The sequence below is a fragment of the Aspergillus chevalieri genome, chromosome 4, assembly GCF_016861735.1.
Source record: "Aspergillus chevalieri M1 DNA, chromosome 4, nearly complete sequence".
In the NCBI taxonomy this organism is placed as follows: Eukaryota; Fungi; Ascomycota; class Eurotiomycetes; order Eurotiales; family Aspergillaceae; genus Aspergillus; species Aspergillus chevalieri.
In genome coordinates, this window is record NC_057365.1 from 2632025 (window position 1) to 2652089 (window position 20065).

At 51.3% G+C, this 20065-nt stretch overlaps 11 protein-coding genes across 11 annotated transcripts; 6 read left to right on the top strand and 5 right to left on the bottom strand.

Annotated features, from left to right (window-relative positions):
* Positions 1 to 264: 264 nt before the first annotated feature.
* Positions 265 to 1971, top strand: ACHE_40947S (class I SAM-dependent methyltransferase; the record flags this gene model as incomplete). Its single annotated transcript, XM_043279203.1, has 4 exons — positions 265 to 423; positions 495 to 764; positions 830 to 1031; positions 1085 to 1971. 4 exons carry the CDS (start codon positions 265 to 267, stop codon positions 1969 to 1971), a joined length of 1518 nt encoding a protein of 505 aa, XP_043136905.1.
* A 103-nt stretch (positions 1972 to 2074) lies between these two features.
* Positions 2075 to 3172, bottom strand: ACHE_40948A (caleosin family protein; the record flags this gene model as incomplete). The annotated part of the gene is made up of 5 exons (XM_043279204.1): positions 2075 to 2188; positions 2244 to 2336; positions 2397 to 2558; positions 2620 to 2844; positions 2906 to 3172. The coding sequence occupies 5 exons, from the start codon at positions 3170 to 3172 to the stop codon at positions 2075 to 2077; spliced, it is 861 nt and encodes a 286-aa protein (XP_043136906.1).
* A 411-nt stretch (positions 3173 to 3583) lies between these two features.
* On the top strand, positions 3584 to 4047 carry ACHE_40949S (uncharacterized protein; the record flags this gene model as incomplete). The annotated part of the gene is made up of 2 exons (XM_043279205.1): positions 3584 to 3647; positions 3719 to 4047. The coding sequence occupies 2 exons, from the start codon at positions 3584 to 3586 to the stop codon at positions 4045 to 4047; spliced, it is 393 nt and encodes a 130-aa protein (XP_043136907.1).
* A 181-nt stretch (positions 4048 to 4228) lies between these two features.
* ACHE_40950A (phosphatase YCH1) lies at positions 4229 to 4714 on the bottom strand (the record flags this gene model as incomplete). The annotated part of the gene is made up of 2 exons (XM_043279206.1): positions 4229 to 4539; positions 4600 to 4714. The coding sequence occupies 2 exons, from the start codon at positions 4712 to 4714 to the stop codon at positions 4229 to 4231; spliced, it is 426 nt and encodes a 141-aa protein (XP_043136908.1).
* Positions 4715 to 5107: 393 nt separating this feature from the next.
* On the top strand, positions 5108 to 5779 carry ACHE_40951S (mitochondrial 37S ribosomal protein bS21m; the record flags this gene model as incomplete). The annotated part of the gene is made up of 1 exon (XM_043279207.1): positions 5108 to 5779. One exon carries the CDS (start codon positions 5108 to 5110, stop codon positions 5777 to 5779), a length of 672 nt encoding a protein of 223 aa, XP_043136909.1.
* Positions 5780 to 6082: 303 nt separating this feature from the next.
* ACHE_40952A (uncharacterized protein) lies at positions 6083 to 7416 on the bottom strand (the record flags this gene model as incomplete). The annotated part of the gene is made up of 3 exons (XM_043279208.1): positions 6083 to 7096; positions 7156 to 7171; positions 7241 to 7416. 3 exons carry the CDS (start codon positions 7414 to 7416, stop codon positions 6083 to 6085), a joined length of 1206 nt encoding a protein of 401 aa, XP_043136910.1.
* A 384-nt stretch (positions 7417 to 7800) lies between these two features.
* Positions 7801 to 9521, bottom strand: PGI1 (glucose-6-phosphate isomerase; the record flags this gene model as incomplete). Its single annotated transcript, XM_043279210.1, has 2 exons — positions 7801 to 8962; positions 9022 to 9521. 2 exons carry the CDS (start codon positions 9519 to 9521, stop codon positions 7801 to 7803), a joined length of 1662 nt encoding a protein of 553 aa, XP_043136911.1.
* An 891-nt stretch (positions 9522 to 10412) lies between these two features.
* On the top strand, positions 10413 to 12892 carry ACHE_40954S (uncharacterized protein; the record flags this gene model as incomplete). Its single annotated transcript, XM_043279211.1, has 5 exons — positions 10413 to 10431; positions 10487 to 10543; positions 10598 to 11208; positions 11268 to 12749; positions 12800 to 12892. The coding sequence occupies 5 exons, from the start codon at positions 10413 to 10415 to the stop codon at positions 12890 to 12892; spliced, it is 2262 nt and encodes a 753-aa protein (XP_043136912.1).
* A 492-nt stretch (positions 12893 to 13384) lies between these two features.
* On the top strand, positions 13385 to 14849 carry LGD1 (mandelate racemase/muconate lactonizing enzyme family protein; the record flags this gene model as incomplete). Its single annotated transcript, XM_043279212.1, has 3 exons — positions 13385 to 13429; positions 13484 to 13588; positions 13653 to 14849. The coding sequence occupies 3 exons, from the start codon at positions 13385 to 13387 to the stop codon at positions 14847 to 14849; spliced, it is 1347 nt and encodes a 448-aa protein (XP_043136913.1).
* A 367-nt stretch (positions 14850 to 15216) lies between these two features.
* Positions 15217 to 16171, bottom strand: tim21 (the record flags this gene model as incomplete). The annotated part of the gene is made up of 5 exons (XM_043279213.1): positions 15217 to 15290; positions 15340 to 15439; positions 15495 to 15549; positions 15602 to 15786; positions 15845 to 16171. The coding sequence occupies 5 exons, from the start codon at positions 16169 to 16171 to the stop codon at positions 15217 to 15219; spliced, it is 741 nt and encodes a 246-aa protein (XP_043136914.1).
* Positions 16172 to 16663: 492 nt separating this feature from the next.
* Positions 16664 to 18402, top strand: GLO3 (ADP-ribosylation factor GTPase-activating protein; the record flags this gene model as incomplete). The annotated part of the gene is made up of 6 exons (XM_043279214.1): positions 16664 to 16729; positions 16801 to 16936; positions 17000 to 17183; positions 17241 to 17941; positions 17996 to 18313; positions 18374 to 18402. The coding sequence occupies 6 exons, from the start codon at positions 16664 to 16666 to the stop codon at positions 18400 to 18402; spliced, it is 1434 nt and encodes a 477-aa protein (XP_043136915.1).
* Between the last annotated feature and the right edge of the window lie 1663 nt (positions 18403 to 20065).

Here is a 20065-nt window from a genome sequence, read left to right on the forward strand (position 1 = left end):
GTACGAACATTGATTGGCCTGGCGATATGATAACGATAATATCACGTGCATTGGAACTTTTTTGCGGAGAAGTTGGAGAGCTCCGTAGAGCCGTTGACTGTTTCTGCTGTATATTCTCCTGGCTCGTGCCCTGAAGGCAGAGTAATTTTATTAGACGATATATACCCCATATATGGCTTTACGAATCGAACTATCTTTCCATAAAAGAACCCACGAGAGTGTACTGACCTCGAGCCCCGCCACAAACCTCCGACAAAAAGCAAGATGAACCGCGCTATGAAACGCGCCTTGACGCAGCCAATAAAAAAATACCAACATGAAGCACTCGGATTAGGGCCTCGACGTTGGACCAGATGGACCTCAAGATTCGTCGAAAGGGAATGGTCTACTCCCCTCGCCCGGACCCTGGCGAGCGCAATTAGGGTATTTTCCCCATCGCTCAATCCCTCCATTGAATTTCCCCATACAGTACACTAACACATTTTCCTTCCCAGGTGACAGGCCCAATCCCCATCGCTGCGTTCATGCGCCAAGTCCTCACATCCCCGGAAGGCGGCTACTACACGACACGACCGGACGGCGGCGGGGAGGTATTTGGACAGAAAGGAGACTTCATCACGTCCCCGGAGATCTCGCAGGTTTTTGGCGAGTTGATTGGCATATGGACGATTGCGGAGTGGATTGCGCAGGGGCGCAAGCGCAGTGGGGTGCAGTTGATGGAGGTTGGGCCGGGGAAAGGGACGTTGATGGATGATATGCTGCGGGTAAGTGGACAAGGACAGAAGTATGTCCTTGAGGACATGGTTTGTTGCTAACATACTGAGGATAGGCATTCCGGAATTTCAAGACGTTCACTTCGAGTATTGATGCGATTTACCTGGTGGAGGCGAGCGCGACACTACGAGAAGTGCAGAGGAAGCTTCTTTGCGGCGATGCGGCTATGGAAGAGACAGATATCGGACACAAGAGTACATGCAAGTACTTTGATGTCCCGATAGTCTGGGTTGAGGATATCCGGTTGCTACCTCAAGGTAAGCTACTCCGACGTTCCTAGATGGACCACATAATAACCGATTTTCTACAGAAGAGGACAAAACCCCATTCATCTTCGCGCACGAATTCTTTGACGCCCTTCCAGTGCACGCTTTTGAATCTATCCCTCCCGCGCCCGAAAATGAGCAACCTTCTAAAAAAGAAATAATGACCCCCACCGGCCCTATCACAATTGATAACCCCCCGAAACCCGCCAACACCCCGCAGTGGCGTGAGATCCTGGTCACGCTGAACCCAAAAGCCGTGGATGAGAACATTCCCGGCGAGCCGGAATTCAACTTGACTATGGCCAAGGCATCTACACCATCCTCGCTGGTGATCCCGGAGATATCCCAGCGATACCGCGCCCTCAAGTCCCAGCCAGGCTCGACTATCGAAATCAGCCCTGAAAGCCGCATCTACGCAGCCGACTTTGCACGCCGCATTGGAGGATCATCCCAACCTACCCTTCAGGGCAGACAAGGCCCCTCCTCTACCCCAGCCAACTTTAAGAAAACCCCCTCCGGCGCAGCCCTAATCATGGACTACGGAACCCTCAACACAATCCCCATCAACTCCCTCCGCGGCATCCAGAACCATCAAAAGGTTCCACCTCTCTCGTCTCCGGGCCAGGTTGACGTCAGCGCAGACGTGGACTTTACTGCTCTTGCTGAATCCGCCATCGAAGCTAGCGAGGGTATTGAGGTCCACGGGCCCATGGAGCAGGGTGATTTCCTGCGCGCTATGGGGATTGCGGAAAGGATGAAGCAGTTGCTAGAGGGCGTTCACGATGAGGGGAAGAGGAAGCATTTGGAGAGTGCGTGGCAGCGGTTGGTTGAAAAAGGAGGTGGGGGTATGGGTAAGATTTATAAGGTTATGGCTATTATTCCGGAGAATGATGGGAGGAGGAGGCCGGTTGGCTTTGGGGGTTCAATTTGATTGTGATTTTGTGTTGTAGATCCGAAGTTTGTACTCTGTACAAAGGGAATGTACGATAGAATATATATCCAGCTCTGACAATTTTGCCTTTTTACGGGCTTGTTTAAACTCGTACTTTCAGCGAACCTACAAATCCATCACCACCAATTCCCCATCCTTTGTTCCATCCTTTTGCGGCTTTCTGTCGCTCCTCACGGATCTTCCAGAATATCGAGCCCTAACGTCAATTAGCACATATTCATCTTGGATCAGCGCTAAGTGCGTGTACTCACATCCATAACAGCACGGACATCCTCCTTATATATCTTCCCATCCCGCTGTATGAGAAGCCAAGTTGATCCCCATTCGAAGAACGCAGCTCCCCACTGTTAAGCCAAGTCAGCGATCCAATACCCCAGAAGTTACTTGGAACAGAAGGGACATACACCAAACGGATCAGCAGCACACCGATGCCCTTTAATCATAGTGAACAATTCGCTTAACGTCAAAGTTCCGTCTCCGTGCTTGTTATATTTGCTGAACATATTCTCGAAACTCTGCGGCACCAGGCGCCCTTCTGGGTCATATGTGCCGCTGTCAGAGCCGTGCTGTTCCTTATCAGCACCGTCCCAATTGACCACGAAAGACATGTCGTAGGTATTGTCGTACCTTAGCCTTATGAATGCTATCCACATAAACCCTAAACCACGGATCCGGCATATACGAATGCGCAAGTCTCGTCGGATACGAGAAATTGATATTGATAATCAACACAGCCAGGAACGAGAAGATGATGTTAAAACCTAATTCGCGAAAACCGATATATGTGTCCCAGGGGTAGATCTGGCCATCTGCGTCGCGGTCCCAGAAAAGGACATGTTGTTGCAATGGAGTCTTTGTTTTTGGTCAATTGCTGTGTCTTCTCTACGCGACGGGGACAAAGGGGAGTGCTCACGAATTTCCGATATTTCCTGGAGTATTCTTCATCTCCGTGTGGGTTATCTGTTGATGCTGCGAGGTTCCCTCTTGCGATTCCGGGTTTCTCGATGTATTCGTCGGCGTGGATGGCGGGGACTCGATGGGTGGGAGGGCAGTTTGCGACGGTTATGTCGAAGTCGATGTCGGAAAGGGGGTTTGGGTGGTGTCCGTTGACAAGGTTGGATTTCCTGGGCAATTTGGCTTCTCCAGTGCTATTGTGTTTGGAGTGTGATCTGTGTGGCATTGTGTCACGATAGAGGATTGGAATGGTTGTAGCGTCTGAGATGCTGGTTTCTAGATGCGATGTCCCCGATATAAGTATATACATCCAATAAGTATCCACAGTAAATGATGAGATACTAGGACAATCTGAGTCGACAGAATCCTAGCCTAATTCTAGCTTAATCCTAGCCTGTTTGCTTGCATTGATAGGAAATCGTTTAACATCATCGTGACGACCAATTGGCGTTTGTTGCTTTACAAGAATGTGAGGTCTGTCAGGATGACCTCACCCGCCGGTATATCTAAACTTACATGCCCTATAACAACATTGCTGCTATTTTAGCATCATTCCAACTGCCTTGGTCCAATTAAGCTACTTAGCACAATTTCAACAATAGTATTGAAAATATTCAATTGTATTAACAAATTAACAATGTCTTCCCCCGCAATCTACACCAGACGCTTCCTCTCGAACCGTCTCCCTCTCATCTTCCAGGGTAACACCCCTAAAGAAAAAAAAAATATAGAAGCGCATCAATCAATAAGCCAAAGATACTGACACATAAAGTCCCCACCGCCAAAATCCAACGCTTATCCACCTCAGCGACCGCCGAACAAGCAACCAGCGCCAAACCCTCCCCCGCCAGTAACCCCGAATCAGACGGCATAAATGTCTCGCGCGGTAAGGAGTCTAGATACACCGACGCGCCGCCATCGAGTAGCATGCAATCACCCATCTCAGCGCGACGCGGACTCCCGAGTGAGGCGCAGGAGGGGGAGGAGCAGACAACTACAGATGCACAGATTAAAAATGACCCTAGAGAATCATTGGAGAAGAAGAGGGAGAATGTGAGGAAGGCAGGGGAGAAGCCTATAGGAAAGGAGGATTTTGCTTGATTTGACATAGTTAGAATGTAATGCATGTGATGCTGATGCTCAGCTGAGAAACAGAACAAGGCAGTAGATAATCAAGGATAATTCAAATTCATTTCATCAATATTCAAATGGTATCTCATTGTAATTGCAGTGTTCAAATCTCGCACCAGCATGCACAGCATGCAAAAGTACGATTGGGAAGTCAATACTCCCGCCAAATATCCTCCACATAAGCCTCCGTCAACCTCTTATCCTTCCCAAACTTCTCCTGCCACTGCACAAATCCACCCTCCAGCACATAAACCTTCTGCTTGTGGCTCTCCTCCTCTCCAACAGCGCCCTCGCGCGCCCGCGCATAGCGCAGCGCAGCAGACGGACCGCGCTGCTGGCTGAGGGCGCAGTGGAAGACGACGGTTTCTTTGTCCTTGAGGGTGCGGACGAGTTCGGGAATGCGTAGCTCAAGCGTGGTGCTGGGGACCCAAGTGGAACCGCAAATGTGGCCGCCGATGTGGTCTGGTGAGGCTTGTCAGATGGTGTTGCAGGACGAGGGAAGACTTGGTTTGGGACGCTTACCTGAGTCGCGGACATCGACAATAGCCAGGTTACTAGGCGCGCTGGTAGACAGGAGCAGCGCGGATAGAGCATCCCGGCTCATACGGGGAAGGGTTGCGATGTTGATCGAAGACATAGTTGTAGCTATAATTCTCGCTGAAGGAACGGACTTGGGTGGGAGAAGAGTAACAAAAGCAAAGTAAGAAAGGAGTGACTGTCGAGTTGCCAGCAACGAAACAAGGATCGTAAGTCCCAGACTTTCAACGGGACGCTGAAGATAGCGAAATGTAGAGAGGGTGGAGAGCGAGATGATGAGAAGCGCAAAGGGAAATGCGGCCGCTTATTTAGGCCCGGCGGGGTCACGTGGGATGCAGCAAAAGTCGGCGAAGATTCACAGAGCGCAAACCACCGACGGAGCAGCACTTCCCCTCTACCACCTCACGATTATAGCGTGTTACAGTTTCAGAGGCACGCTTCAATTGAAATATTCATCGCAATTGGAGCTTGATTTCTAATTCCGCGTGACACGATGGAAATGCGTTCCCTGACCAGATGCCTTCGTCCGAGGCCGGCTATCTCGCAGCTCTACACCAAGCAGCCGTCGACCCTCCTGCGAGGCCAATTCCTCCGCTACTCGTCATCAGACAACGGATCCAGCAACCCCCAGGGCAACGAGCGAAGCCCAACTACTCAGCCCGCACCCTCCTCTTCTCTCTCCCAATCCCCTTCCGCAACTCCATTCAGCAAGACCCCCAGATTCACCACACCACCACGCAACTCCGCAGACTACGGGGATTTCGAAACCGTCCTCAACAATCTCAATTTCAGCCGCAAGCAAACTCCCACCACCACAGACAACCCAGACGCCGCCTCTTCGCTGTCCCGCGACGTCGGCGCCTCCGCCAAAACAGACAACTACCGGCAACCGGTCCGCCGGGTGGAATTGAAGCTCGGTCCTAGTCTGGGCCGTCAGGTGCACGTTGAGCCGGAGAAGGGGTATGATCTTGAGGCGGCGATGCGGACGCTGAATGCTGCGTGTATGCAGAACAAGATTCTGCAGACGCAGCGGAGGCAGAAGTTCCATGTGCGGAGGGGGCAGATGAGGAAGAATCTGAGGATGGAGAGGTGGAGGAAGTTGTTCAAGTTTTCGTTTACTCATACTGTTACGAAGATTCAAAAGATGAGGTCGCAGGGGTGGTAAACTCCCTTTTTGGATGTGTATGTATATACGGGAGGAGATCGAAGGGTGTATGAATGGCCTAGGGCTTCTGTTTCCATGCCTCAATGAGATGAGGCTCTGGCTTGTCATGTATTACTACTGTGAAAGTGTTTCCCACATTTTGTATTCGGTGTTTTATTCGGTTAGGACAGAAATATGAGACATTGCACTGGAATCACTTTTATTGTCTCCCATGGTATATGCACGAACCCTAATATACGAACAGCCTGCTTCTCAATACAAAGTATATGTACAACCATGCTCGCCATATACAGAGTGATCGAATCAATCTCTCTTCCCAGTCGAAAACCCCCCATACCCAGTACCTCCGGTCCCAGAAGAGCCACCAGCAGCCAAAAAACCTCCATACCCATTCATCCGTCCGCTATTCCCGTAAACGATCCCGGCAGGGCCCTTAGCACGGGAAGAGGGAGGCGGGACGCCTAGAATCCCATCGCCTTTCCAACCACGTCGACGACCGCCGTTCCGCTCCCAGTACAACGCGGCCATGGCGCCCACAGAGCCAGCCAGGCCGAAGAAGAACAATCTGGAGAAGAGAGCACCCGCACCGGATGACTCCTCAACAGGCGCTGACGACGGAATCAATGACGTCGATCCGGACGGCCATCCGATTCCCCTTCCGCCTTCAACCCAGTGGACATGGAAAGTGAAGGTGAGCGGCTCACCGCGAATCACTTTGGTGCCGTGGCCAGCAGTCCAGGGATCGCGTGCAGCTTCTGAGATTGCAATGGTAGTTTCCTTCTCTTTCTCTTTGCTTGACGAAGAAAAAGACTTTTGGTTATCAAGATCGGCAGAGTGGAATTCCGGGATCGAGTACGCCGTTCCTGCAACGACATACCCCGGCGCCGCTTTCTGCGCCTTCTTCTTGCTCTTCTTATTCGCCGACGGGTTAGGTATCGATGGTATACTGTGCGCGAGCACGTTCATATCCGTCCAGATATGCAAATGACTGCGCTGCAGAGTCCCCTGCAATGCAAAAGTCAACGGAGTATATGACGGCTCCCCAGTATCCAAATCAGTCCCTCCTCCGTTCTCTTTTTCTTTGACATCTTGTTCTGACGACGCAGCGAATGGTGTAAGTGGAGCAGTCGGTACGCGACATGTCATCGGTACATCCGAGTGGACGTAGTATTCAAGGAGGTGGTAGAGTTCATCGGGGAGGGAGTCAACGGTGCAGTTGACTGTTTCTGGGACGCCGTAGCGGAGGGCGAGGGGGAGGAAGGTTTCGTTGCAGGTTGGGAAGGGGATATATTGAAGTTTTCCGAGGCTGTCTGTTATCTGGAATACTTGTCAGCTGGCCATGTTGCTAGGACCGAGGATTTGGAACGTGGGCGTACATGTTCGCCGGAGTCACTGTACAATAGGCGGTTAGCACAAGACACGTCCGACTCCTTCCAAAACCAGCCTGATGATATCACTCACATTGTCCGATTCAAACAAGTAACCGGCATAGGCTGTCCATAAACATAACCCGCCTTTCTACTTCCAAGGTCACCAGCAGCGCCATTCTTTTCCGCAACAGCTCCTTGCAACAACAAGCACGCGACCAAGCCAAAAACATAGACAAGATATTGAGATAACCCTCGGGATAAGGCCATATTAGCGAATTGAAGCCGCCTACCGGGCGGATAGGCTCGCAGAGGCCGGTACAATGGAATGGGAAATATCAAGACAGGAGAATAAACAGTAGGTTGATGCTAGAGATGCGTGCGGATCTGCTCCGAACGCCACCAGCGCTTCCGCTCCACAAGGTAGCTGCTACTCCTGACCTCTAGTCTCCTTAACATAGGACATGGTACATCACGACTAAGGCTACTTGGGTTTTTGCATATGGGTAAAGATGAATATATTATTCTTCATTTTTGGCTGTCTCTAAAAACGAGAAAATTGAGACGAACATATTAAAACCAATCGTTCCTCGTCATAAATACATGCTCCATGAATTGCACAGATTCCTTGCTTTTTTATTATTATTAACCTTTTTATGCCAGGTTGGCCTTCTTCTTGAAAGCGAGCAGCAGACCGCTGGTCGAAGCGTCGTGCCCAGCACCGGCACCATCAGTCTCCAGCTCCTTCTGGATGTTTTTGGCCAGGACCTTGCCCAGCTCGACACCCCACTGGTCGAAGGAGTTGATGTTCCAGACGGCACCCTCGGTGAAGGTGAGGTGCTCGTAGTAGGCGATCAGGGCACCCAAGGTGGAGGGGGTGATCTTCTGGGCGAGGATGGAGGTGGTGGGACGGTTTCCAAGGAAGGTCTTGTGGGGCACCAGGCCCTCGGGGGCACCCTCAGTCTTGACCTGCTCGGGGGTCTTACCGACCATCAGGGCCTCAGACTGAGCAAGGAAGTTGGAGGCCAGCATGCGCTGGTGCTTGCCATTCTCAACGGGGTTGTGCGACTCGGCAGCCATGATGAAGTCCGAAGGGATGAGCTTGGTGCCCTGGTGCAGCAGCTGGAAGAAGCTGTGCTGGGCGTTGGTGGCAGGCTCACCGAAGAGGATGGGGCCGGTGGTATACTTGACATACTCGCCGGACCGGGTGATGGCCTTGCCGTTGCTTTCCATGGAGAGCTGCTGGAGGTAGGCGGGGAAGCGGTGGAGGTACTGGTCGAAAGGAGCAACAAGGTGAGTCTGAGCACCGAAGAAGTCGCTGTACCAGACGCTTAGCAGACCGCCAATGACAGGGATGTTTTGCTCCAGGGGAGTCTCGCGGAAGTGCTTGTCCATGGCGTTAGCACCGGCCAGGAACTGGTGGAAGTTGTCGTAGCCGATGTAGAGGGCGACGGACAGACCAATGGCACTCCAGACGGAGTAACGGCCACCGACCCACGACTCGAAACCGAACATGTTCTTGCTGTCAATGCCGAACTTGGTGACCTCGGGCTCGTTGGTCGAGAGGGCGACGAAGTGCTTAGCGATGTGAGACTCATCCTTGGCGGACTCGAGGAACCACTTCTTAGCGGAGTTGGCGTTTGTGGTGGTTTCGGCGGTGGTGAAGGTCTTGGAGGCGATCAAGAAGAGGGTGGTCTCGGGGTCCGAGTTCTTGAGGGCTTCGGCAATATGAGTACCGTCAATGTTGGAGACGAAGTGCAGCTTCATGTTGGGGTCACCGTAGGGCTTGAGGGCCTCAGTAACCATAACGGGGCCGCTATTGACCAAATTAGCTTCCGTCTCAAATCGCACATGAAAAGGGATACGGGAACCTACAGATCAGAACCACCGATACCAATGTTGATGATGGTATCGATCTTCTTGCCAGTGTAACCCTTCCACTCGCCGCTTCTCACCTGCTCGGAGAACTCCTTCATGTGCTCGAGGACCGAGTTGACGTCCTCGACGACGCTCTTGCCGTCAACCTGCATGGGCTCATTGGTGACATTGCGGAGAGCAGCGTGGTAGACAGCACGGTCCTCGGTGAAGTTGATGTGCTCACCTTTGAACATGTCATCGCGCAGCTGCTCAACGTTGGCCTCCTTGGCCAGCTTGACAAGGAGCGAGAGGGTCTCCTCAGTCAGGAAGTTCTTGGAGAAGTCGAAGAGGATTTCCGAGTTGTCGACCGTGTTGTTGAAGGTGCGGCTGAACTTCTCGAAGCGCTGAGGGTCCTTCTCGAAGTAGTCCTTGAGGACAATGTTGCGACCCAGCGAAGTGTGGTGGTCCTGGAGGGTCTTCCAGGCGGGAAGCTCGGTGGCCTGCGAGAAACCAGGCATTGTGACGGTTATGGAGTTCTGTACAGAAGTGTGTTAGAGTAGCTGCATGCGGGGGGGGCCTTGATCAGATAACGCAGAAATGCTGGACTTACTTAAGGAGGAAGTGAGGGAGTTATAAGCTATGAAGACAATGCGATGGAAGAAACGAGGAAGAATAAGAAGAAGAGAAGAAAAGATCGGAACACACGGAGAACAGAGGCAAAGCGACAACCGCCGTCATTACGTATGGCGTCAATCGGCGTGTTGCGCTCCGTGGAGGGGCACACGTGGGGCTGTATTCACCGGCTGCAGGTTTGTATACAAAAAGGTCATGTGGACGAAAGAGATTGATGCTACTATATTACGGCTAAACTATGGTATTCTACTATGCCTTAATGCTATTATCATTGCCATTGCCACTGGAGGATTGCTGCCGGAATTGTATGGTTTTCCGTGAACGGGAATTGGCAGCGGATAATACATCCTCTACTTGTACTGTCGGCAACGGAAGGGTCTAATTCTCAGTTCTAGAAAGGGCTAGTAGCACTGCTATATCGGAGCATCAGGTAAGAGCATTCATAATGTGGTCTGTTTCTAGACCGCAGCTATCACAAATGATGTCACATGATGTTCTCACATGACCATACCCAATCGGGAACCCATCTAAAGATGAACAGTGCCAAGCCATATGCACGGGCCACATCAAACTATCTCCATCGCGACAGCAAAAGAATTATTCCAGACTGCTCTATCCAGCGCAGCGCCATTCCATCTCCAGGCGCCCCGACATTTAGCTCATCCTGATACCGCATTGCACTCTCTTCATAAACGCTCGTTGAATTTGAAGCGGTCAATTTCCACACCAAGTGCAATTTTACCGAGCCTGACAGCACCGGCTGCAAAGTCAACACTATGTACAACCCTTATCAGCGTATGTGTCCTTTCTCCCTGACATCTCGAAGCCATTGAGCTAACATCTCGACTAGCTCCCGGCCTTTATGGCAGACCGGACTTCGGGGGTTACGGTGCGCCACCTGGCATGGGTAAGTTCATGGTCTCTCGTTTCATACATCCTCGATTCGATACTAATGGAGCAGCTCCTCCCCCCGGAATGGCCCCTCCGGGCATGGCACCCCCTCCTGGTACTGCTGCTCCTCCAGGGATGCAGCAAGCGAACGCCGCGCAACCTGGTCGAGCCCCAGGCTTTCCTCCGAACTTCCAACCGCCCCCCAACATGCCAAACATCAACTTTACCGCTCCCGTCATCCGCCTAGGAACCTCCGGTCCTGCGAAGCCAGTTGCCCCCGAGACAACCAACCAGCGCGGAGGTGAAGCACCTGGTAGACGTGCCGGGTTGGGATCTACGGGTGCGGACAACCAGCGCCAGAACATTCGGGATGCGATGATGCAGCTGCAGCCGCCGACGAAGGAGGAGATTGTCAGGACAATCTTTATCGGAGGCATTACTGAGGGCACTGGGGGCGATGAGGGTGTTGAGAGGATCCTAGGGTCTGCGGGGAATCTGAGACGGTGGATTCGCGCCACGGATGCAGATGAGAAGCCATGCAAGTTTGGATTCGCCGAGTACGAAGACCCTGAAAGCTTAGGTACTGCTGTGGAAGTGCTAAAGGACGTGGAAGTACCTGTGAAACGACAGACGCCGTCCGAGGGGGGTGAGGACAATGAGGTGGAGAAGAGCACACTATTGGTACGTGTTCGGAAAAGGTACACATATATGAATGCATTGCTAACGTGAGATTACTGTAGGTTCTTGTGGACGAGAGCTCCTTGAAATATTTGGAGCAATACGAAGCCAGCAAAGGGGAACAAGACCCCGCAGAGCGCGAGTCTCGCATTGAAGCAGCGCGTAATGCTCTTTCCGGTGTCCTCTCCGAGCTATTCAAACCTACGTCGCCTACACAAAAGGAAGAAGTATCCACTATCGATCGGGAAGGAGATACATCGATGAAGGATGCTGAGGGCCAGGATGGCGCACCTGCTGAAGTCGTTACGATTCCAATTACCGTCGAGGATGAGTTATCCGATATCCCGGCTGAGATGCGGGAGACTGTCGCCAAGGAGATTGCGGCATTCCGTGAGCGAAGCAACCGCAGGGACATTGAACGTTTGAAGCGGGAAGAAGAGATTGAATCTATGGAAAGGGCAAGGAATGCCGGACCGCGCCCTAGCAGACTGGCATCTCCTCCGCTCAGTGCCCCCAGTGGACCCGCTGGTGGTGCCAATGGCGTGCCGCTTGGACCTCGGGATAACCGCTCAGCTGCACCTCTTCCCACAGGGCCCAAGGGCTTCGGTGTACAGATCCCTAAGGACTACCAAAATGGGGTGTCATTTGTCAATGGAGAGGATGATGACCCGAATGTCAGCGATGAGGAGCTGGAACGTCGCCGTCAAGAGAAGGAAGAGACAGAACTTGAAAAGCAATATTTGGATCAAGAGCGACGCTGGCTGAATCGTGAGCGCAGCCGAACGGCAGCCTTGGAACGTGAGAAGAAACGTGACAAGGAAGAAGAACTCAAGGTTCAAGATGCGCGTGACGATATGGATAGACGGCTACGGGAGTGGAACGACGACGTGGAAGCTAGCAGAAAGGTGCACGACTACTACGCAGATCGAGGCGCATGGCTTAGAAGCCGGGCAGCTTATCGGTCTCGTGAGGTCAACATGGATGACGCAGACCGTTCAGCTGAAGAGCGAGAACGGGCTCGGTCCATTCAGCAGCAGGAGCAGGCCCGTGGTATGGCAGACGACTTTCTTGCTCGCCAGGCAGAGGAACTGGAAACCCGCCAGGCACCCCGGGAGCCCCAGCGCTTCAAGCTCTCACTTGGTGCTGCCGCCCAGAAGGCCCAAGCGGCAACCACCCGGCGGACAGTTGCAGAAGTGGAAGGTCTGCTGGAAGACGAAGAAGAGCCCCAAGCCACCGCAAGACGCCCTCTTATCCCCATCAAGTTCGACAGTGCCGCCGAAGCTGCAGGTCTCACAGAGGAGGAACGCGCACAGGCAGTGCGACAACTGGCTGCGGAGATCCCAGCGGACAAGGAGGGATTGTGGAAATGGGACGTCAAGTGGGAGTTTGTGGACGAGACCGTGCTCAGCGACCAGCTCAAGCCGTTTGTCGAGAAGAAGATTGTCGAGTATCTGGGAGTTCAAGAGCAGATGTTGGTCGATGTGGTGGAAGAGCATGTTCGCAAGCATGGTCATCCCCAGGAGTTGGTGGAGCAATTGGAAGAGGTAAGCTTTCCCCCTCCTGTTGTTCTGGACTGTTCCTAACAATGTTCTAGGCCCTCGACGAAGAAGCAGAAGTACTTGTCCGGAAACTGTGGCGTATGGTGATTTTCTTCTCCGAAAGCGAGAAGAGAGGTCTATCCGCATAAGGCTGCATTTAGTGGTGCTGGATTTTTTTTTTCTATCTACTACGTTCAATATCTGCCCTTTGGCACGCTATTACTTGTAGCTAATGAATTCCATGGATCTGGAACATTATCTCGAATTCAACCGTTCCATGAGTCATCATATTATCTATTGATGAATTTAGCCGTGGCATCGGCATTTGTTGTATACCCCGGAGTCGCTCCGATGCTGACCTTCAAGTAACCATTCGTCCGCCAATCAGCGCGATATCTCTCTTGCTCAGGCCGAGGGGAGATATTTTCTCCAGGCTTCCATAGCTATATAAATTGTAATGGTTTCCTGTCCGAGGGGTATTTTATTCATTGTTACTGGATTGACGTGAGCGGGGTTGCGTCATATTCTGTTTACCCCGGTCCTCGAACATTCACCATTTTCTATCCACGGTACTGAATCAATTCAACGCCATTGTATATATTGTACCTTGAATAATCCGCAATCGCACCCAGAAAGACACCATGGTCAAGATCACTGGGTTCACAACCCGCGATGTGAGGTTTCCGGTAAGATGCCCCCATGTATGCGTTTGATCCTTTAATTGATGCTGACAAGTGCAGACCTCCCTCGACAAAACCGGCTCAGATGCCATGAACGCCGCAGGCGACTACTCTTCTGCGTACTGTATCCTGACTACGGATTCTGAGTATACCGGACATGGAATGGTACCCTTCTACCCAACCCAATCTACCCAGCGCAATCCAAAGTACTCACCAAGTACCAATACAGACCTTCACAATCGGCCGCGGCAACGACCTCGTCTGCTCCGCCATCTCCCTCCTCACTCCTCTCGTCATCGGGAAAGATTTAGATGAATTAACTGCCAACTGGGGCCAAACATGGCGCTACCTCGTCTCCGACAGCCAACTGCGTTGGATCGGACCTGAAAAGGGCGTTATGCATCTCGCCCTTGGTGCCTTGGTCAATGCGTTGTGGGATCTCTGGGCGAAGACGCTGGGTAAGCCTGTTTGGAGGGTTATTGCGGATATGACTCCCGAGGAAGTAGTGAGGTGTATTGATTTCCGGTACATTACGGATGCGTTGATGCCGGAGGAGGCGGTTGCACTACTGAAAGAGGTTGAAGGTGGTAAGGCAGAAAGGATCAAGGAGGCGGAAGAGAATCGCGCGGTGCCGGCGTACACGACTAGTGCGGGGTGGTTGGGGTACGGGGAGGAGAAGATGAAGGCGTTGCTGAAGGAGAGTGTGGAGCTTGGGTATCGGCATTTCAAGATGAAGGTTGGCGGGGATCTGGAGGAGGATAAACGGCGGTTGCGGATTACGAGGGAAGCCATTGGGTATGATAAAGGGAATGTCCTCATGGTCGACGCGAACCAGATCTGGTCCGTTCCTGAGGCGATTACCTGGATGCGCGAGCTTGCTGAGTTCAAGCCCTGGTTTATCGAGGAGCCTACGTCGCCAGATGATATTCTTGGTCACGCGGCGATTCGCAGAGCTCTCGCTGATATCCCTATTGGTGTTGCGACAGGCGAAATGTGCCAGAACCGGGTTATCTTCAAGCAACTCCTGCAAGCCAATGCCCTGACAGTCCTACAGCCGGATGCCTGCCGCGTCGGTGGTGTCAACGAAGTCCTTGCGATCCTGTTGCTGGCTCGCAAGTTTGGAGTTCCTATCGTGCCACATTCGGGTGGTGTTGGGTTGCCGGAGTACACGCAGCACCTCAGTACGATTGACTATGTGGTTGTGAGCGGGAAGGCGAGTGTGTTGGAATACGTGGACCATTTGCATGAGCATTTTGTGCATCCGAGTCGGGTGCAGGATGGGTATTATGTCACGCCTATGGAGCCCGGATATAGTGTTGAAATGAAGGCGGATAGTATGGATTTGTTTTCGTTTCCGGGCGAGGCGAAGGGCTGGTGGAGGTCTGACGATGCGAAGATAATTTTGGAGGGGCCTAGGGTTATTTGATTTTAGTAGATTTGGTTGTTCATAGAGAACTTGTAAACTTATTGATATTGCATTTCTTTTCACCGTTTTGGTGGTGATGATGAACTTCGATCCGCTATAATACAGGATAATAAGCTGGAAACCATGCCCAACTGATCATGATAGCAAGCGTTTGCCTGGCTGAGCCTGAATGCTCAATTTTTTGGCCTGATAATCGCCAAATATAATATACAAAATATCATGGAGCCGAAGCTCTAGCCAGATCTACCTGGCCCAATGTCCCGAAACGCCGACTTCCAGCCTCACGGGGGGTACGTTGAGTTCACAGATCACACAACTCTGCCAACACAGGCTGTTCTAGATGTCCTTGAGTCGATGTGTTGGTAATTCATCGCCACCGAACGCCAAGTAAGCTCAATGGGTTCTTCTCCGTGCGTCTTTCGAGAACAATACGGGTATGACCTAAGAAGGTTAATATGTTGTCCGCAATATAGAGACCGTTTAAACCAACCTTTGACATCCAAGGCAAGCAACAAGTATTCCCATTCGTAGCTGTCGTGCGGTTTAAGCAAATGCACATGTACAACACCGGAGTTCAGCGGTCCTTCGACCTGCAGCCAGCAAAGTTAGAATCAGGTCCTATTTTGGACAGGTGGAAGAACTCACGTGGAAACTCAGTTTCATGTGCTCGCGGCCCAAGCTATCCTTCTCGATTGTGGTCCTATCACCAGTCAGCCTGCTGCTCTTACAGAAAACGAAAACAAGATCCTTACGCAATGGGCTTGTTCCGTGACCATCTGCTACCAGTACTGTCACCAAATGCCGCTATCTTTCCCCGTTCACCAAGTACAGCCGTACACCGCGGGTCGTCCTTGATGCGCTCAACCGCCTTCTCAAACTGCCATGTTTTGCTATTCGGAGAAATGATTTCCGTCCAGAGTAGGTAAAACACACCTCCCTGTTCCCGGTCAGACCATGATCCTCACGCAATATGTATATATCCAAGCCGAACTCACCGTCAACACTGCCCCAACACACACAACCGCAAAATTGATTGACTGCTGCGTAGCCCGCGCAACCTTCTCTCTCCCGGTTAAATCCCCCCATTCATATCGCCCATCATCAGCCAAAAGCCCAACACCCCTCTTCTTCGGACGACTCGAGCTCGCACCAGACGCCTTTGAGTCTCCTCCAACGTCTCGGTACGTCGCGTACAGGCGTGCTAGATCTGGTTGCGCCGTGCGGGGATTGGCATGGTTTGCTGCGCGGGAACGGAAGAGGATGGATGCGGCGTTGGAAGCGCGCGGGAGAAGCGAATCACTGGGTCGGAGAGCGAAATGCATGGCGACTATTGTTCATGACTCTGGGGTATCGTAGAGTCATGTAGAGCTGGGTACAGGCAGAGTCTGTATAGAAGTCAGATTGAGAAATGTGGGGATGCTTTCAGTCGCGGCGGGTCACGTGTCTAAATTTAGCCTTGCTGGGTTGAAAATTACAGGAACGGGCTATTCCGTATCGGTAATACCGATTGCCATCCGCTCTTCTGCTATTATACAGTAGAGCAACTGATATTGGGCTATGGAAACAGAGTGTATAATAGGATGAAAAGACTAGAAGTATTGAGGTGAATGGAGAGCCATAGAGATATATAGGGTATAAGGAAAAGGAAAACGTAACATGTTGTAATGTGTATTGCAAATTCCCAATCGGCGCCGCCAGGCGCAATCGACTCCGACCACGTTCGCCCTTTTCTTTTTCTCCAGACAGACTCCTGACCTGCTTGACAACAACACGCTTCTTATATCTCTCATTTTGCTTGCTCACTTCTCTGCAAAATGGCCGCCTCTAAAGCGGAGTCTCAAAAGATCTTTGAGAAACTCAAACTGAAGCCCGCGAACAAGGTGCGCTGCACCCCTCCGCAACCTTCGTCTGTTTTGGCATCTGACGGCGGTTACTGACATTCGGGATTTAGGTCTGCTTCGATTGCAATTCAAAGAATCCCACTTGGTCGTCGGTGCCTTTCGGTATCTACCTGTGCCTCGACTGTTCGGCCAACCATCGGAACCTGGGTGTCCACATCTCCTTTGTCCGCTCCACAAATCTCGACCGTACGCATCCCCGACACGAATAATAACATCTCCAGTGGATCAGTACTGATGTGTTTGGTGCAGAATGGCAATGGGAACAACTCCGGATGATGAAGGTTGGTGGAAATGAGTCCGCCACCAAGTACTTCCAATCGCATGGAGGCTCCGCCGCTCTCGCCAGCAAGGACGTCAAGGTTAAGTACACTTCCAATGCGGCTGTGAAGTACAAGGATGAGTTGAAGAGACGTGCTGCAGCTGATGCGCAACAGTGAGTTATGCCCATTCCATCTGTCTACATGAGGTCCCTAACGTTGGCTTTATTTAGATACCCCGAAGAAGTTGTCATCACCGACCTCCCCGCCGGTACAACCCCCGACGGCTCGAACACTCCCGCTGACGACGAAGACGATTTCTTTTCCTCCTGGGATAAGCCTTCCATCAAACGACCAAGCAACCCTCCCTCCCGCACCGGCACCCCTCCGGTTGTCAGCCGGACCGCTTCGCCCTTCCTAAACGCCGGCGCCAACGGCTCACGTTCGAAATCGCCTCTTTCAGAGCAAGGGAGTGCCTCTCCTGCGCCTACCACTGTCAAGTCCGCCGCTACGGTACGAAAGGCCTCGTCGGCAGGCACCGCGAAGAAGGGCAGCGTTCTGGGTGCCAAGAAAGCCCCCAAGCTCGGAGCTAAGAAGGTTGCCGCTGCAGAGACCATCGATTTCGAGGAAGCCGAGAGAAAGGCCAAGGAAGAGGCGGAACGTGTCGAGAAACTTGGCTATGATCCCGAAGCAGAGAAGGCCGAGGCTGAGGCCAAGGCCAAGGCGGCGAGCACTGCAGCTCCGGCCATCGCATCGCCTACCCCCATCAGCCCTAGCGCAGGGTCAACTAGCAAGCCACAAGAACGGAGTGCCAGTGATGTGGAACGTCTTGGAATGGGTATCGGGAGACTTGGGTTCGGACAAACAACGAAGCCCCCTGCCCCTAAGAAGCCTGGATTCGGCGCTGTTGCTCCAACCAGGACGCGCGAGGATGGTAAGTTCGTTGTCTGACTGCTTTGTTGGCTCTACTATTAACAATATTCTGTAGATGAGGAGTTGGAGAAGACTAGGACCAGGTTCGGCAGCCAAAAGGGTATCTCGTCTGACGAATTCTTCGGCCGGGAACGATTCGATCCCGCTGCGCAGTCGGAGGCCAAGGAGCGTCTCCGCCAGTTCGACGGTGCCCAATCCATTTCCAGCAACAGCTATTTCGGCCGGCCCGAAGATGATCTTCCACCAATTGACGATGGATACGGTGACCTGGAGGCCTCAGCGAGGGATTTCGTCCGCCGGTTCGGCATCACGGCCGGTGATGACCTTGAAAACCTGACTCAGCTTATGGGAGATGGTGCATTGAAGTTGCAAGGTGAGTACTCGATGATGTGTTGAGATCAGTAGTCTCTTCTAACCCTCAACTTTGAATTAGGTGCCATTCGCACGTATCTGAACAGCTAAATGACGTCTCTTTACAGAATATCTATTTTAACATGATCAGGCTTGTCCGCAGAAGCTGTATGCTTTTGTCAGCGTCGAGCTATGCATTCCCCTGGTATCTATGTAGTTCTCCTGTTTTTATACCTCTACGGCAATCTCTCTGGTAAACGTCAAGGGTTGAACTAAGGTTTTCGTCTGTCCATCGGTGTATGAATGGCTTGGTATTGGTTTGTTCTTTCTCGCGGTTTAGTCTAATTTCTTTTCAAATTGGGATTTCTTTTCTTTCATTGTTTTTATACTCATTTCTTGCTACAATTATGTATATTCTGAATTTATAGAATTCTGAGCGGGTTGTCAATACTCTTTCTACTTCATTTTCCATTAGTCATATTGCGTCTCTGAACTCAGTCCACGGCATATATCCATTGACAAGGTTGAATACCTGTTACAACAGTTTGATGACCAAAATGTTTGGCCTGTTGTTAGTGAAATGCTTCATGCTGGTCTCAAAGGCACTGTGCAGGATTCGGCATCTGTCTCAGTCTCACTACGCTTCAGACTGACATGTCAGGCTGAGCTGGCTTTCCTGAAACAGCTCAAAAAAGAATGTACTGGGTTACAATTCACCATTGTCAAAAGAAGCCACTTACAAACTGAACTGGAAAGTACAACTAGTACTACAAACTTAATGGTTGACCTTTTCTCCATCGAAAACGTGCCACTGCCAACAGCTATCAAACGTTTCTAACTGGACCTCTTACTACAGACCAAAATCAGCGCAGATAAGACGATCCAGCTAGGGTGTTATACATTTAATATTGCTTGTTTAGCTTGGACTTTTCCACCCAAAACATGATTTTTTACTGGTCCCAATACAGATTCCAATAATTGGAGATGAAAAACGGAATTTTGTTCTATACTGCCACCTGTCGGTCTATCTGCCTGCTCGTCGACCAGACCGTTGCATACAGACACATGAAGAAGACAGACGCGAAGTATAATGCACCGACTATCGGTCCTGGCGAGGGCAGTGACCACGCGAGTGATTAAAAATAATGATTATCGCTTTGCGAAGGCCTTCTTTCCCTGAACAAAATGACTCGTCTTTGAGCTCGCCCAGGGAATTGTGGGTGATGAAGAAAATGAAGCACGCCATTGGCAGGAAGGGTCAAACAGCACCTGGATGATTATATTGGCGTCTGTATATTCCACTGTGGCCATTATAGTCGATGCTGATCTCGGATATTGCATCAAAGAATGGGCAGAAATGTGCTTCTATATTCCTGCTATTAGCCCCTGGCCAATTTGAGAGCATGCTTGATTGTGCAAGGCGGTCACCACCAAGCAGACGTGCCGTCACTATCGAGCTAGCAAACCATGCTCTAAGGGCCCTTGAAGAGAAAGAGATATGGAGTGGACAAGGGGCCTAGGTGACTGAAGACCTTTATGAGTCGAGAATAAAGGAATATGTCCGTATAACTTACTGGACGTCTTCAGTTTCCTGTTGAATGATGTAGAATTCATTATATTACTATGCACAGGGTCCTTTTCATTCCGAATTACCAATCGTATTTTGGATTACCGGGATTGCTATTTTATATCCTATTAAGGTGTTTTATACGCCCATGATGCCCTTCGTCCCTTCCGAATATCTGACTTTGTTCGCAGCCCGATTTTGTCCAAA